The sequence below is a fragment of the Rhinatrema bivittatum genome, chromosome 7, assembly GCF_901001135.1.
Source record: "Rhinatrema bivittatum chromosome 7, aRhiBiv1.1, whole genome shotgun sequence".
NCBI classification, from domain to species: Eukaryota; Metazoa; Chordata; class Amphibia; order Gymnophiona; family Rhinatrematidae; genus Rhinatrema; species Rhinatrema bivittatum.
Window position 1 is genome coordinate 198,746,932 of NC_042621.1, and position 18,830 is coordinate 198,765,761.

Consider the following 18,830-nt stretch of genomic DNA (forward strand, 5'->3'; position numbering starts at 1 on the left):
GACTTTATGTGACTTTTTTAATAGCCAGTTTTAAGGCAGGGGGCCATGTTCTAGAGGTGGATGTGATTTGTGAAAAAAGTCACTTTGGCTCCCCCCCCCCTAAATTCTTCTGACTAGAAGAAATGTTACAGATTTTCTGTGATCTTAAGAACAAGAAGGGTGGCAGGCGGGGGCACTGGAAAGGTGCACAAATGCATTGGCCCCCGGAAACTGGAGACCCTCGCTACACCACTTCTACTTTCAGTAGCTAAAATGAAGGTAATTTAAAATACATACATACAATCAAAATGATATAGTTTGCAAATACCCTGTGCAGATTTTCTTTTCTATTAACTGAACCACTTAACCATGTAAGCGGTACAAACTAAGAAGCACATTTTACAAGAACATCCAGGTTATTAACAAAAATACTTATTTGAAACATGTACTTATATACTTTCTAGTATTTTAGTTCAATCAATAGAAGTGTTCCAATCAACCAAATATCATAATACTAACAATGTTCTATGTATGGACTACATTTACAGCCCGATTTTAAAAGTACCATGTGCGTAAAAAAATGGGGGTTACGCGTGTGGCCAGGCCTTGCGCACACTGCGTGCAGTTTAGAACAGGCACGGCCACGCGCGTAACCCCTGTTACGCATCGGAGTACCGGGCCCTGCAAAAGGGGCGTGCCGGGGCATGGTCTGGGCAAGGAGGGGAGGAGCAGGGGTGGGCTGGGACAGTGCCATTAGACGTTGTCCAGGGGAAGTGCGCACCGGCAGCCGGCCGGCGCACAACAATTACTTCTGTTTCCGGGGAGCAGTAAGTATTAAAATAAAAAAAAATTAAGAATAGGTAGGGTTAGGTTAGGAGTTGTAGGAAGGGTAGGGTTAGGGATAGGAAAGTTCCCTCCCAGTCCGCTCCTTAATTGGAGCGGACTGGGAGGGAACTGAATGTGTCACCGCGTGTATTTTGCTAAAATTCCCCCACTGTGCACGTGGATTTTAAAATCTGGCGCGCCATCGGATTTTATAACATGTGTGCACCGGTGCACACGTTATAAAATCGGCACGTCCACGTGTGCGCGCCAGGAACCGCGCATACATGGACTCGCTCGCACGGGTCTTCAAATCCACTCCTTACGTTTTTCCTCCAATTATTTTTAGAAAGAAGTGTTAAAGCAACTATTCTTAGTTTAAAATCTGCCACATACAAACTATACAAAAATACCATTTCATTAATTACCTTGTCAAAAGGGTTGCACACTCAGTCCTTATAATCAAATTACTTTAGGGAGCAATCTTTTAAGAGTATATTCTAAGAAGAAAAAAAATGTGCTCTAGTAACATGGCGACTATTCGTTAGAAAGTATATAATTTTATATAGAATATATTCAGTCTAGATCAGGGCTTCTTAAACTTGTCCTAGGGACATCACAGTCTGTCATGTTTTCTGGATATCCATGATGAATATGTATGAGATAATTTGCATACATTGGTGAGCCAGTTTATGCAAATTCGTCTCATAAATAGTCATTCTGGATATCTTGAAAACCTGATTGGCTGTGGGATCTGCAGGACACGTTTGGGAAGCTCTAGAGAGCCAATATTTCTGTAAAAGCTAGATAATTTATCTTGTTTATATACTTGACTTCAAATTTGTTTTTGAGACGTCAAATGGTTATTTTTCTTTTACTTGCGTCTAGTATGCATTGATATCATAGTCTTCTACTCACTTATTAAGAGATTATACGTACTACATGCATAATATATAGCTGAAAAAGACTTACCAAACTCATCACATATACTTTCATTTTCTATGAGGGTTGGATGATCAAAGGTATCCCGACAGTAAAGAATTTGTGTGTTCTTGTTGACTACTGCAATACCACCAAGGGCTAAAACAAACTGGTTTGCTAGTAAAGATGACTTGGCTTGGATGCGTTTCAGCATGGAACGGTATCGACAGTACTGTGGGTAACTTAGGACTATCACATTTGTATCTTCAGGATCCTCACCTGGAAGAAGAACAAGAATCATACAATACAGCATTCTAAACAGTGGGCAGGGTGACAAAACGTTACTGCCAATCTTTTCTTTCTCAAATGGTACACTGGTACCCCATCAGAAGAACGAGCATCCAGCAACAAGTTGCTTTGTTATAAAGTGAGTCTGTGACGCTGGAATTTTACTTTTGCTACTTCGATAAGAATTGCTAGTTTTGTGGCAAAAAAAATACTGCTTTGTGGTTTTTCCTAATAAGTGTAATGGTAAATAGAAAAAAAGGTCTGGATCACAAAGCTCACCTTTACGTTACAAATTTAGGGGGTCATTTTCAAAAGCGATCGCACGCGAAAAGTCCCTTTTCGCGAGCGATCACTACATGGGGGCGGAGTCGGCCCTGGAAGAGGAGGAGTCGGGGTGGCACCGGGGCCCACTCTGCAGAGACATCGCTGGCGGCGAAAGGTAAGGACCTTTATCGCCACCAGTTTTGCGCCAAATAACTGCACCTTTTATGGTGCACTTATTCGGTGTGAAAGCTGGCGGCCAGCGCGCCGCAGTGGTGCGATGGCTGCCGGCTTTCGCAAGCCCGCCCTCCGTTTCACCTGCCCCCTGTTACCGCCGGATTTTCTAAAGTCTGCGACCTTACAAAATCCAGGCCTTAGAGTTTGGACTAAACCCCTTCTCGTTACTTTAGTGAAAACCTTTTAAGAAAAACATGATTCTACTAGCTGCTGTTCTAAGACTCAACTTCCAAAAGTAGAGATTGCATCTTTTCAAAGTATTACTTCTTCACATTTGCTTCTGTTAAACTACAGGTGGCCCAGCTGTCAGAAAGCACTTGATCATTCAACCAAACTCATTCCCAGAAATCTTAGTACCTCTCACTCCCCAACCAAGGAGGAATTTAAGAGATTGTTAATTGGGATGGGCACACACACACCATCTCCTAAACAAGAAATGTGTCAAAAAAAAAAAAAAAGAGAGAGAGTTTTCATATATATCGCCTGAAAAGGATGTCTGTGTTCTTTTCAGGAGGTATGTAAGAAGACCATGGATAGAATATCATGCTAACCTTATTTCTGGTTTCGTCACGAGGAGTTTATCAAGATTTGCATCTTTTTTTTTTTTTTTTAAAGCTGATAGGCCATCACATGAAGGTTCCTGATGTGTACTAATATGTCCAGGAATAAAACCCTATGGGGTAGATTTTAAGAGATACGCACGCGCACACATGGACATGCAATTTTATAACATTTATTTATTTTATTTTGCACTTTTATATACCGATTTTCCAATAACAGAGCTACTGATCAATTCGGTTTACATTCTGAACAGAACAATGACAAGTTAATGTCTTACAATGAACAGGTAAAAGTAACTTGGATACAGATATATGGGGTAATAACATAACATAACGTAAATGCTACAGAGCCTAATGTAGGCTAAAACAAAGAAGCAAGGTATCAATCTGGGAATGGATTTAAGTCTGTTAAGGATTCAAAGAAGGTCTGAGAGTTCTGGATATGATCTATATAGTTCTCTGGGGGGTTACCAAAGAAGGGTCCTTGGCATGAATAGTTCGGCAGGCTGTTGCTTATGAGAACGCTTGATTGAATAACATTGAATAACATGCGCGCATGTTAGAAAATCGGGGGTCAGCGCATGCAAGGAGGTGCACAATTGTGCACCTTGCGTGCGTCGAGCCTGCGCAGAGCTGCACTGCCTTCCTCCGTTCCCTTCCCCTACCTCCCCTCCCTTTCCCCCCTCCCTTTTTCTTGTTTTAAAACTTACTTCGGCCCCGGGGCCGAAGTAAGTCACGCGCGCCAGCCAACTGCCAGCACGTGATCCTTGGCACAGCGGCCGTGCGGAGGCCTCTGGCCCTGCCCCTGCCCTGCCCCACCCCCTCTCCGCCGCCGGACCGTCCCTTTTTGAAAGCCCCGGGACTTACACGCATCCCGGGGCTTTATGCGCGTCGCCTGGCCTTTTGAAAATAGGCCCGGCGCACGTAACCCTTTGAAAATCCGGCCCTATCTGTGTGCAAATAGTGCTGTGTGACTCATACGTAATTCAAATTTAGGATTTTACAGCAGGAACAACCAAGATTCAATATTGTCTGTTCTAATCAGCAGCACATTTCAGAAATTAAATGTAAAAATACATACTAATTTTATTTAAAATTATATATCGCAGAAAACTGTCATAACAGATGTTGTGTTTGTGGACCCTTGAGCTGGGATGAGATTGGCTCTACCAGCAGCGGGGAGCTCTGCAGGTTCTCACCGCCAGCAGGTGGACCCAGGCAAAGCAGAGACTGATATGCAGCGTCACCTATACCAGCCCACGTTCCCCATTGTTTGAGTCTTTGGTTGCCGGGGCCGGCAGCACTTAGGCAAAGGTCTCTAGAGAAGGCTAGTGTTGTGGTCCAAGGGCAGACAAAGGTCAGGGGCAGGCGGCGGTCAGGAATATTGAAAGTCCAGGTAAAGGTCAGAACTGGGTATCTGTGCAAGGCAGAGGAAGAGGGATGGATAGGGCTGGAGCAGGCTGGGCAGGCGAGGACTGGAAGAGGCTGGGACAAGCAACATGCACTATAGCTGTAACTGGACCTGTTGCTCAGGCAAAGTGCATCGGGGGAGCCCTTACATAGGGCAATGATTGGTGATGTCATCAGAAGGGGCCGTGGGGACTTTCCCGCCACGTTCCGTTTAAAAGGCGCGATGTCGGGCATGCATGCGCCTAAGGGGAGCGGTGAGAGACAGAACTGGCAGCGTCCTGTCGTATGGTGCTTAGCGGCTTCCTACTGAGGAAGGGTTGACGGCATCCTGGGGTACTGGGGACAGCAGCAGCCGGCCCAGCCGCAAGGATAAGAGCGGTGGCTTGTGGGGGCAGCCCGTGAGCTGTTGAACGCAACAACAGACTTATCTATGCATTAAACTTTGGTGCATGTTATACCCAATGGCATCTGAACCTATGCATTCAATATGCTTTCCGTAAGTAGGGATTTGGTTAAATAAAAATATATTGCAAAGCTTAAAGATTACTTAAAATGCTGCCTTGCTAGTCTTCTCATTTATTCCATGAGGTCAATATTCAAAAGCCATTTAGGCCGGGATTCTCCATTCTCTGCGAGAATGGAGAATCCCGGCGGTAATGGGGGGGGGGGGGGGGGGCGGGCCTGCGAAAGCCGGCAGCGATCGCACCACCGTGGTGTTATCGCTGCCAGCTTTCGCACCCAATAGCACCACTGTGAAAGGTGGTGCTATTGGGCGCGCTACTGGCGGCGATAATGGGTCTTACCAGCGAAGTTACTGCCGCGTCCGCCTCCTCGCCGCCCGACTCCTCCCCTCCCCACCCCGGCAACCTATCGCATGCGAAAAGGGACTTTTTGCGTGCGACAGGCTTACAAAATAACCCCCTTAGATAGAAAACGAAAAGTTACGTTTGTTATAAGCGGTCTAGCAATATTTTAAATACAAAAAAGGGGCAAGGTTTTGTATATTCAGCCTCTTATCTGGTAACGTTGGAAGCATACATTTAAGCTGCTGGAGTACGCTTCCAGCGTTACTACACTTGCACACTTATAGAAATAAGCTCTCATACAATCTTTGCACCTAAGAATATATGAATAGTTGCTCCTACACAAGAAAACATGGTGAACTGTGAAAATGTTTTCGCAGTTCATCAATTTAGAACCCAAACAAAATCATTACAGATTAATTTGAAGAATTCACCAAAATGCACCAGGTATTTCAAAATCTTACCCAAATTCACATTTGTGTGAATATTCTCCAAATCCTAACCAAATAGTACATGTCTACTGAGAAGCAAAACCTGTCATATCATAGCTCTGGCTCCCATAAAAACAATTATCACAAAAAACTTCCTGTTATTACCAAGTCTGTGCGCCTTTCCAGACAGCCAGCATTTACACAGTGCTCTGCAGCAGACAGATGCATGATAGTGCTTAATGGTGATATTATCATTCCTTTGCTTCATGTGTATGCTAGCTAGGGTTACCAACTGGATCCAATTTTTCAGGACAGGTTGGTCCAGTCCTGGTTTTACTTCCCCCCCCCCCCCAGGCAGAGACTTGTAGTCTTGCTTTTTCTCAGGGAATGCACTAGGGAAATGAGAACAAGTCCCTGCATGCAATGGGGTAAAACCAGGAGTGGATCAACCTGTCATGAAAATCTGGAGCCAGCTGGCAACCCTAATGCTAACTTATGATGTATGTACATGAAAGGACTTCCTATATACAGGTACAACCCACCATGTCTATGAGAAGAAATACTTTCTTACTCAACTTTGTTGTTATTGTTATTCAACAAATACACTTTATTAACTGAAATCAATAAAACATGTTGACATTTCACTCATGGTTAATATTTTACATTTTAGAATTCCCTGCACTGCTCCTTTTGCCAAGATCATCATTATCCCTTACTTACTGCCACTGGACAAAGACTCCCAGTTATAGGATTGTAACTCTTTTCTATACATGTATCAGGAGGATGTAGTCACATACTCTCTTCTATTCTAGCAATAATATGCCACCTTTCTCAGTGAAGACTATTCACAGGAACTAAAAATTACATATCCAATAGAAACTGTAATAGTACAAACTACCTCAAATAAAAATATTTGTATTCATTTATAAATAGTGGATAAATGTATACTTCTGTCATCTTATCATACAAGGAACGTAACTTTAGTAGTAATAAACTACTACGTTAATTTAACGCTGGACCAGTTTTCCATTGCTGCTCCAGTTTTATAGAATGCCCTGCCAGCTGGATTATGTAGCGACAGAGATATACACTGGTAGATTTTAAAACCCCCTTATGCGTCCCAAAGCCGGGAGAATGTTATCATTGTGATCCGCACTGGACAAAGATGCGGCATAGAAAAACTTTTAAATAAATGCATTTTTAAAAAACCAACCATTTAGGTCAGCTACCAATGTACTGTGAAAATATCTGTCAATAAGTAAAACAAACTCACAGCTCACTGCAGGCTGACCCAGTTTATGTACTATATCTACAAGGATGTGGCCAGTCTTCAGCATGTGTAAATCGTCTGCAAAGAACAGCATTTATTTACAGCTGGTTCTTTCTTTAGTCCGGTTTTTTTTTTCCCCACTTATATGTTCATACAGGAAGTAAACAAATACTTGAATGCAAAGTTAACCATACAATCAAGTTTCACCAGTTGAAGGCTTTGCACTGCATTTTTCTTCCTGATTTATAATGGGCTCAACAGATAACTTAAAGAATGAATAGAGAATGGATAAATCTCACATTTGTTTAGCAGAAGACAAACAGAGTGTTCTGGAACACAAAGACTGCACTGCTACCACACCCAGAGAGGTAGAGAAGCCCAAGCACTACCCCTAGCACACAGACAAAAGAGCACCAGGAGTTTGTTTCTAATTTTTCAAGGAGGCGTAAAAGGCCCACCCTAAATAATTATTAAACCTCTTGTGAGCACAGAGGATTTTCTGCTGCTAACAACAGAGATTATAATGAATTATAATTTTCCAGGGAAGCTGTGAAGGTAGTAAAGAGGAAAAAAAAAAACAATAAATATTAAACATGACACGTCTTGAATCTTAAGCAACAAAAGAGTCAAACTACTCGAACCCCATTTTCCAAATTAAAGCCTTTTCTGCTAAACTGGGTATTTACCTATTCAGGCCTCACGTGATTTTGGTTGGCAACAGATGTCTACAGTTATTCACTAATTTCAAGCTTTCAAGGTGAATTTTAAAAGCTGGGCGTGCGCCAGAATCAGGAGATGGGCGTCCTTGTAGGACATGCGCACGTCTACCCGATTTTCAAAGCCGTCCACATGCGTGCACGAGTCCCAATGCGCAAATATCTCGCAACGTAGAAAAAAGGGGAGTGGCCGGGTGTTCCGGGGAGGGGCCAAGAGATGGGCGCATCCCCAGGGCCAGTGCCGTGAAACTTTAATTCTGCTATGCAGGAGATGCAAGTCCGCCCCCAAACATTTACAGGCACCTGCAAAGGGTTTGAGGGGTCTGGGGTAACTACGGGGAGTACGGGTTTGGAGGACAGGGCTGAACAAACTGGTGAAACTGATCAGCGGCTGGATGCATGTCTGTTATAAAATACCCTCAGCTCCGTTTCCGGAAACTGAAATACGCTGCTGGGCGCGCACAAGCACACATATATGTGCGCATGTTATAAAACTGCTGCGATTCTGGGCACGTGATCACATGCACGCATATGTGTGCGTCTGCGCACCCGTTTCAAAGTTACCATCTTCATTCATAACCCCTTTAAAAGCTCATTTTTCATTTATGGTAATAAGTTCAACTTAAATCTGAATTTCAGACGAAACTGAGATTTTAAAACCCAACTTTCAAACCAATCCGCAGTACAACATCTGTGTGCGTAAGTGCATGGACAGAGATTAAGTCTGCACAGTTTATAAAATACTATGTATTTATACTCTGAAAGTACGCACAAATGTTTCGATAGGCGCATATTTTTCCAATGCAAGAAATCACATACATTCTTTACCCATTTTATGAACATATGTACATATATTTTATGCACAAAATAATTCTGACACTGCATGAATAAACACCTACAATTAAATGCGGAGACAGGTATTTTATCAAGTATTCATGTATACCATTTGGAAAATACTTGCACGCGTACTTGAAATCATCAGTTCACCAATACCTCCAACCAGTTCACCCAAAGGTGAACTGGTTGGAGGTATATAACTAAAGATGTAGCTTTATGTTGATAACCCCAATTATTTTTATCCAAGTTCAATCTCCTGTTTATTGTAAGACATCCTCCTGTCATGTTATTGTTTAGAATGTAAACCGACTTGATTAGTAATTCTGTTACTGGAAAATCGGTATATAAAAGTGCTAAATAAATAAAATAAATAAATAAGGTGAATTTTAAACGAGTTGCGCACACACAAAACAGCAGATGCGCACGTAAAGACGGTCGGGCGGATTTTAAAAGCCCTGCTCGCCGGCGCGCTTATTTTCCATAGGCCGCCGGCGCGCGCTGAGCCCCGGGACGCGTGTAGGTCCCAGGGTTTTCGAAGGGGGCGTGTCGGGGGCGTGTCGGGGGCGTGTCGGGCGGGACCGGATGACGTGGCGTTTCGGGGCAGGGCGGGGTGTTTCGGGGGCGGGGCCATGGGCGTGGCGCCGGCCCGGGGGCATGGTCCAGGCCTCCAGACCAGCTGCTGGGTCGGAAAACGGTGCGCCAGCAGTCCACTGGCGCGCGTAGATTTACGTCTGCTTCTCGCAGGCGTAAATCTAGGAACAAAGGTAAGGGGGGGGTTTAGATAGGGCCGGGGGGGTGGGGTTAGGTAGGGGAAGGGAGGGAACGGAGGCAGGCTGCGTGGCTCGGCGCACGCAGGCTGCCCAAAATTGGCAGCCTTGCGCGCGCCGATCCAGGATTTTAGAGGATACGTGCGGCTATGCGCATATCTTATAAAATCCAGCGTACTTTTGTTTGCGCCTGCTGCGCAAACAAAAGTACGCGATCGCGCTTTTTTAAAAAATCTACCCCGGTAACTTTAAAACAAGCAATAGGGTGCCTATACACACACATGTATATGTGCGTGCAGCCAGATGCGCTGAAATTTCATATCGTGCGTGTGAGTACGCAAACATGTTATAAAATAGGGGCATACATACACACGCCGGCCTAATTTTAACAGTGTATTCGCACAAGGAAATGTCAACTTTGAGACACGTGAGGGAATTTTATAACAAGCAAGCATCCAGGCCATGACCAGTTTTACCAGCTCACCCACCAGTTTGCCCAGTCTATACCTAGGTCAAGACCCCTCTGATTCTTTAGCCTGCACTCCCACCAGTTAACCCAGATGCCTCAACCAGTTCACATGTGGCTAGAAATTGTTTTATTCTGACTTACACCTCATCTATAGCAGAAGTAAAGTTATACTGAAATGGATCTGGACGCAAATCCAGGCGCGTAGTTACATCCGCGCATATCTCTTGGGCCCGTCACAGAACGCTCATGCCCAACCCACATTCTGCCCCTTTTTTCCCCAATGCTTGATCTCGCATCAGTACTTGTGCACACATGAGGGCAGTTTCGAAAATCGCATGTGCTAGATGAACACCTATCTCCCAGTTCTGGCACATGTATAGCCTTTAAAATTCACCTTAAAAAGTGCATATTGGCCTTAGTGCTATTTTATAAACTTCGCACATACACGCATTCATACAAGTGCATGAATAAATCAGCTCATGTAAAAAAGGAGCGGGTCAAGGGTCTTCCTGGGCAGGGCCAACATTTACGTGCATAAATTGCTATTTTATAACCTGCGAATGCAGCGCATGTATGATTGTTACCTGCGCGTATCTACTTACCAAATGCTCCATCCAGTCTGCCCAGCAAGTTTCTTATGGTAGTAATTGCCGCTTCGTGCAAGTTACTCCCAAGCCCTATGTTAAGGGTAGTAATATTTACAATCAAAACTAAGCAACTGCCAAACCCATAACAAAATTACTGCTGGCAACATTTTTATGGGGTGAGCAGCCTTGATAATTCAGGCAATGCTGCTTGAACATGTTTTGCTTTTGGACTTGGCCATAGAAGCAGTCCTGCACTTTTTCCCTAATGTCTGTGTATCAGTACCTTGGACCGTAAAACTCAGGGTGCAATATTGGCTGTCATCTGAATCCAATTCCTCTTTTACCCCCAGTATTGAAGCAGAGAACGATGCTGCAATTTTGTCAAAATCATGAAAACTAATTGGTTAAGGGTAGTAACTGCCATGCCATGCTCCCTTTTTATCCATGCTCTAGCTTTTAGGGATCCACAGTGTTTTTATCCCATGCCTTTTTGAATTCATTTACTGTTTTCATCTTCACCACCTCTTCTGGAAGAGCATTCCAGGCATCCACCACCCTCTCTATGAAGATATATTTCCTGATGTTGGCTCTGAGTTGTCCCCACTGGAGTTTCATTTCGTGATCCCCTAGTTCTACTATCTGTTTTCCAATGAAAAAGGTTCAAAGTTTGTGCATCATTAAAATCTTTCAGGTATCTGAAGGTCTGTATCATATCTCCCCTGTACCTTCTCCCTTCCAGGATATATATTCAGATCCTTTAGCCTCTCCTCATAAGTTTTCCAATACAGAACCCTCATCATTTTGGTCACCCTTCTCTGGACTTCCTCTATCATGTCTCTATCCCTTTTGAGATATAGTCTCCAGAACTGAACACAGTACTCCAGGTAAGTCCTCATCAAGGTCCTGTACAAGGGCATTATCACCTCCTTTTTCTTTCTGATCATTTCTCTTTCTATGCAGCCCAGCATTCTTCTGGTTTTAGCTATTACCTTGTCACATTGTTTTGCCGCCGTCAGATCGCCAGACACTATCACCTCTCGGTCCCTCTCCCAGTCCGTACATATTAGTCTTTCACCCCCTATCATACATAGCTCTTTTGGATTACTGCACCAAAGATGCATCACTCTGCACTTCTTGGCACTGAATCTCTATTCCCAAGTTTTCAACTACTCTTCAAGCTTTCTTAAATCACTTTTCATTCTCTTTACTCCTTCAGGTGTGTCCACTCTGCTGCAGATGTTAGTTTCATCCACAAAGAGACAATCTTTACCTGCTATCCATGTTCACAAGCTCACAAAGATATTGACAAAACCAATCTCAAAATCGATTCCTGTGGCACTTCACTTAACACTATTCTCTCTTCAAAGTAGATTCCATTTATCATTACTTGCTGTCTCCTATCAGTCAACCAGTTTGTTATCCATGCCACCACCTTGGCGCCGATTCCCAAGCTTCTCATTTTATTCATGAGCTCTTATGTGAGATCGTATCAAAAGCTTTGCTGAAATCCAAGTAAAACACATTGAGTGCTCTACCTTGATCCAATTCTCTAGTTACCCAATCAAAACAAAGCTATTAGATTTGTCTGATAGGACCTTCCCCTGGTGAAGCCATGCTACCTCAGGTCCAGCAACCCACCAGATTGTAAACAGTTCACTATCCTATCCTTCAGCAGAGTCTCCATTAATTTTCCAACCAGCCTCCTCTCTGCTAACACTCTTGTGAAGCAGGACCACCACCTTTCTTCTCTAATCACGTGGTACCACTCCTGATTCCAGGAATCTATTTAACAGATCTTTCAGTGGGCCCTCTAGCACATCTCTGAGCTCCCCTTAGTATCCTGGAATGTACATCATCCAGCCCCTTGGCTTTTTCCACTTTCTCTTTTCCTAGCTCTTCCCATAAGTTTCTTCTATAAATAGAGTTTTGTCTACCCCACTCCCATCTATAGTAACGGTCCTTCTCCAGGGTCTTTGTGAACACTGAAATGAAGTATTTGTTCAATATTTCTGCCATTTCTTTGTCACTCTCTCGCCACACATTGCTCGTCACCTTTCAATTTCATTATATTACTTTGGGCCTCCCTCTTTGGCAATCCTTTTGACCTTTTGCTTTCCTGATTTCTTTCTTTGTCTCCCTCAGTTTCACCAGGTATTCTTCTCTGTGTTCCTCTTTTTGGGATCTTTTATACTTCTTGAACGCTATTCTTTATACCTTCATTTATTCAGCCACCTCCATTGAGATCTAAATCAGTTTCTTTTTCCTCTTACTTTTTTTTAACATATATATTTGTTGCCTTTCTAATAGCTCCTTTTAATTTGGCCTACTGTTGTTCCACCTCACCCATCATCTCCCACTCTTCTAGTTCTTCCTCCAAGAACATCCCCATTTTGACAAAGTCCGTATTTTTGAAATTCAAAACTCGGGTCTTTGTGCGACTTCTCTGCATCTTATTTGCGATATTAAACTATACTGTCTGATGATCACTGGTGTTTAGGTGGGCACCTACCCAGACATTAGAGACATTATCCCCATTAGTGAGCACTAGGTCAAGTATCACACTCTCCCTCGTGGGTTCCATTACCATTTGTATGAGCAGAGCCCCTTGAAGGGCTTCCACTATCTCTCTACTTCTTGTAGAGATACACTCCAATCCACATCCAGCAGATTAAAATCTCCAATGAGCAACACGTATCCCTTCTTTCCCAACTTTTGGTTGACTTCGACTAGATCTCTGTCCAGTTCTTCTGTTTGAGTCACAAGCCTATAGACCACACCGAGGTAAATGGAAACACCATTTTTTTTAGGACGGCCCATAATGCTTTTTCCTTACCCCACATCCCTTGCATTTCAGTTGCTTGGATATTGTTTTTGACATAAATAGCTACTCCTCCCCTTTTTCTGTTCTCTGTCCTTCCTTAACAAGTTATAACCTGGGATGGCCATATACTAATGAGAATCAGTGATCCATGACTCTGTAACAGCGTCTATGTCCAAGTCCACTTCCATCATTAAGGCCTGCAACTCTGGGATTTTATTGCCCAAACTATGAATATTTGTGGTCATAGCTTTCCAACTTTCCTCCCTTGGTTTGCTGCTCTTCCTAGTCATCTTTTCTGCTTTTTTTGAGCTGATAGATTTTGTTGTTTTCTCCTCCCAATGCCTGTATTGCTTGGGGGTGATATGGCAATTTCATTGATCACCTCCTGCCACCTCCGCTCTCTAGTTTAAATGCTTGATGATGTATACTCTGAATTTCTCGCTTAGAATCCTCTTTCCTGACAAGGACAAATGTAAACCATCCTTACCATATAATCCTTTACTGCTCCATACATGACCCTAACCTCCAATGTATCCAAAACCACTTTGCCATGTGTCTAAGCATCTTCCCTAGATTTTGGAAATCTTTCTGTACTGCAATGATACCATTTCTAGCAAAATCATTGGTCCCCGGAAGGATGATAAAACTGATATCTGAGTCTCTACTTTCTTTTATAACTGCATTAACTATCTGGTTGGTATTTCTACTGGCTGAGGATCCTGGAAGGCATTTAACTTTTGTGTTCCATCAAAATGATTTCCCAAATTGGTTCCTCTGATGACCGAGTGTCCCAGCAGAATAATGTTACCTGCGTATGTTGGCTGTACGCAACGCAGATTGTAAAAGCTGCAATTTATGCACAGATGTACCCATGTGCGTGCCAAAAATAAGGGAGCAGGGCAAGGGGTGGGGTATGGGCATTCTGGGTTAGGGTGGAGCCAACACTTATATGCATAACTCCGTATTTTATAACAGGAGGCATCAGCTTGTTAGACATATAACTTTAATGCTGCTCCTGATGAAGAGCAAGTCTGTAGATCTCGCATTTTAGGGCTTACAGGTGAGGGCTTATAGACTGAGGGGTCCAGGTCAACTGGGGGGCATGCATGATGAAGAACCAGAAGGGTCTGGAAGACCTTGATACTGACTGGGCAAACTGGTGGACTAATTGGCAAAACTGGGAATGTCCTTCAAGCGAGCATGTTTTAAAATCTGCTTACATACGCGCATTAAAGCCAGCAGTCATATGGAAGTTACGCAAAGAAGGTTTACTCGGATAACCTCTTAAAATCAGGAGCATACTTACACTCGGTAGGCATATTTTAAATCATACGCAAATGCGCACATGATTTCAGCCTCTATTTTTACTTAACAAACACAGTTACTTAAATACAGACTAGCAAGGATTCTAAAATTTTTAGATAGCTTGGAAAAAAATAGAGAGAGATTTTAAACCATGCAAAACACAAATAATGCAGAAAAATAAATGTCAGCAAGAAAGGAACCTATATTATGGCTAACTTAAAATAAAATTCAACATACCTGGCCGCAATGCACTGTGAGTCACCAGACCCATAAGATATCAGCCCCTAACTTCTGCTGTTTACAAGGCGTACGTGAGAATACAACTCTTTGTAGCCAATTACTGACTGGGTGAAGGGTCAGGGTAGGGGGGGGGGGCGGGGTTTCACGTTGAATAACCAGAGGGATCTAATTGATCTAATTGGTAAAACTGGTAGTTTCCTTCAAGTGCGCATGTTACCAAATTTGCTGTCTTGACCATGTAAGTACCAACAAGTGCTAAGGAAAATATGCAAATAACATTTCCTCGTGTAAATGCTTAAAATTAGGAGCACACATACACGCGAATAGGCATATTTTATATATTGTGTGCGGACGATATAAAATTCATGCACACGTGTCCTCGCGCCTACATAGGTGCATATATGGGCATGCACACACTTGTTTTAAAGATATTTTAAAGATCCTGTAGCACATCACCCTGAACCCCAACCAGTTCACCCTGTCTTCCACCCAAAAACTACAGACAACAGATGTCTGATTTCGCCTACATGAATCAATTAGCAGGTGTAAAATTGTACGAACAAGTTCAGTAATGTATATGCGTATATTGCTTACGAAATAGCAACTACCCCATCTACTCCTGAACCCCATGATGGAATGCCCTAGGACCCACTTCTATTTTCCCCAGTAAATAAAAATACGCACGTACTCTACTCCAGTGCCAATGTAAGGGTCTTCAGCCGCCCTAGGCGGCGATGATGTAATGGCATCACGTGATTTCTCTCTCTCTATCTCTCCACACCAACCCAAACCCTGCACATCGCACACCACGAACCTCCAAAGCTCCGTTCATGCCCTGCGACCTTTCCCAGCTCCATGCCTCTCCACCCTCGCTTGCTGCTTTCAAAAAGGCCGCCCTCACGTCCGACTTTGGCGCCCCACCCATTTCCAGCGCTCTGGGTAGCTGCTTAGTCTGCCTAGTGCTCTCACCGGCCCTGATCTACTCACACGTGTACGTGCTACTTTTACACACACATCCCCTTTGAAAATTCGCCTTTAAGTGTGTCTGTGGAGCTTTAGGGGTAGATTTTATAAAAGTACGCCCGCCAGCCAGCCGGCGCGCAATTCCCCGGCCCGGGAGCTATTTCGAAAGCCTTGGTCACGCCCCCAAAACGCCGCCGGGCCGGAACCACGCCCGCAGCCCCGCCCCCAAATGACGCGCTGTCGCGACATGCCACAACACACCCCCTGGCACGCCCCTAGGAAAGCCCCGGGACTTCGTCCTGGCGCGTCCTGGGGCTTGCGTGCGCCTCCGAGCCTATGCAAGATAGGCTCGGTGCGCGCAGGAGGGGTTTGGGATAGGTGTTCGGGGGTTACACACGTAACCTACACGGGTAACCCTTTGAAAATCTACCCTTTATCCTTAAGTTTATTTTTTCAAGGGAGGGATAGATAAATCCTAAACAGCATGCAGTCATTGTGACTTTCATATTTCTAAAGTTTTCTTGCAAAGAAAATGAGGGTACTTAAATACAAAGGGGTAGATTTTAAAAGCCCTGCGCGCCGCCGCGCGCAAAGCCCCAGGACGCGCCTAAGTCACGGGGCTTTGCTTGGGGGATGTGTCGGCACGGCGCGGCATTCGGGGCGTGTCCGGGGGTGTGTCCAGAGGCGTGACGGTGGTCTGGGGGCAGGGCCGAGTGCTCCGGCACAGCGGCCTGTGCCGGGGCATGGACGCGCGCAAGTTACGCCTGCCTGAGGCAGGCGTAACTCAACGAAATAAGGTAGGGGAGGGGGATTTAGTTAGGACTGGGAGGTGGGTTAGGTAGGGGAAGGGAGGGAAAGGTGGGGAGGGACAAAAAAAAAGTTCGATTTCAGAGCGGCCTCGGAGAGAACGGAGGGAGACTGCGCAGCTCGGCACGCGCAGGCTGCCGATTTTGCGCAGCCTTGCGCGCGCCGACCCCGGATTTTAAAAGATACGCGCGTACTTTTTAAAAATCTGCCCCACAGCGTTCTGACTTTCAAAATTAGCACAGCACCTACCTTGTTCATATTTTTATTTCGAGAAAATCTCTAAAAATCTAATATTTCTTTTGTTGTTTTATCAGTGGTTTGGGAAGCAGTGTATTATGGTTAGTTCTGACAATCATAATGTACTTTGGGCCATAGTAAGCTGTGTTTTTTGTTTGTTTCTTTTTTAAAAACCTTCACACCAGGATTTTATACAGCTCGATGGAAAAAGCATGCATGTTCCTTCCTGCACCTAATTACCTTAACCTGCCAAGAATTTTGCCCTTTAGTTCTCTTAATCGTATTAGTATGAATGTGCTTGGATGCCAACAGAAACACATTTCAACATTTTTGCCTCAAAGACTTCAAATAAGCATCACGACTGTTTTAAACATCCCTCTTTGTCTTCGCTAAAACTCTGTGTGCCGTTATTTTTTTTAGGGCCAGAATGAATCTGCTTATGTTCTAAAACTGAATGTCTTGTTGCAGAGTGAATTTCAGTCAAACAGTGTCGATATGAGCTGCTCTCAGAATGATTTATTCTACCTTGTGCTACTTTATTACATTAGACATTCCACTCTCTAAGCTTCAGACATTCACTCTGCTCCTAGCAACCAGGCAAAAGCAATGCAACGACTTTATATTTCTGGCATGACTCCCGTTTCTCCTCTTCTTGATAGTTACTGCATATTGAAGTTTCAATTTAATTGCTACTCCACTGCGAGACAGAATAGGCCTCATAATTAGGCATTTCCTATTTTCTGGTACAACACCGCCCATTTGATATGTATGGAAAAATAAAGAAAATATTTTTATTCTCTCTAAAAAAAATACAAGCAATACATAAGATTTACAGATAAGTAGGTGCATCTGTTGCTGTCATTTCCAGCATTGTAATGTACGGAAAGGGGAAAAAAATTGTGAATATAATTTCACGGAAGGTGATCTTCCTTTCATTCTTTAAGTGCTCTTATTCATACTACGGTTACTCGGTGATTTCCTGTTGCAATCACAAGACATTATATAGAAAGACTTGTGAAAAAGGGAAAAACGTGGTTGGGGAGAAATAGCCTCACTTGGCTAGAATTGTTTTTAAAAAGTTCCTAACTTACTTGTATATCAGAGTTAGCAATTCTTTCATAATGAGGCTGTGCAACATCTCACCACAAAACTACACTTCTGCCTTTAGCTGATGAGCTGGCAAACAAGAATGCATCCGAGGGAAGCTGAGAGGTGCAATGCGCTACTCTAGAAATTATTTTCAAAAAGATCGGTTACTTCTCTCTGAATCTGCTTGTCTGGAAGAAGATAAACAGCAGTGCTGGAAACAAGAGCATTAGAGTATGAAAGCTTAACCCCTCCCTCAACCTACAAAAAAAAAATAAAAAAACAACCCCAAAACCTGTTTTTTGTAAAATCCAAATGAATACTCTATACCGCAAGCTATTTAATAGAAACATGCTGTGACGTCAATTAGACATCAGCATTGCAGTGTTGTGGTTATTTTGAGAAACAGTTTGTACTGTAAGTCAGCTGGTATAGCCCCTCCCTTAATGATTGTGTAATTCCCTGGACAGCAATCAACTGGAACAGTCACAGATTTACCAAAAAGGAAAAAAAAAAAAAATAGAAGCTGTACTACCAAACACTGTTTTCACATTCCGGAAGTGGAAGACGGGTTTTATTAACATTAAAGTAATTGAAAGAGTTCCTATATTTGTTCTTTGTTTTGCTAATGTTAGCCTTCTTCAAAAGCTGGAAAAGCTGCATGCTTGGTAACATTGTTCCTGCTTTCTTGGTTTGTTTTTGCACTGCTGCCTAGTATGCCTCTGCTAGCTAATTAATTCTTATACTTTCAAATGGTAATATATTCCAATTACTGTGTTTGGCTCATGAAGAAACACAAATACGAAAAAAAATATAATCAGTTCCATTGCAGCTAAAAAAAAAAAAAAAAAGCTCATCCTCTTTTTCAAATCAGATAAATATAATATTTAGAAAGGAAACAATAAAAACTTGAAATGACTGAAAACACTGGATTAGGTAAATGATAAGCCGACCATTTCAACTGTACTTGGTAAGTATTAACAATACATAAGCATATTGCGTCCCTAGAATAA

At 43.3% G+C, this 18,830-nt stretch overlaps 1 protein-coding gene across 1 annotated transcript in view; it reads right to left on the reverse strand.

Annotated features, from left to right (window-relative positions):
- Positions 1–18,830, reverse strand: part of ARID5B (AT-rich interaction domain 5B) — a 227,565-nt gene that overhangs the window by 117,681 nt on the left and 91,054 nt on the right. Inside the window, exon 4 of the mRNA XM_029609741.1 lies at positions 1,774–2,001. Coding sequence (XP_029465601.1) covers positions 1,774–2,001 — 228 coding nt within the window. The remainder of the gene's footprint in view (positions 1–1,773; positions 2,002–18,830) is intronic.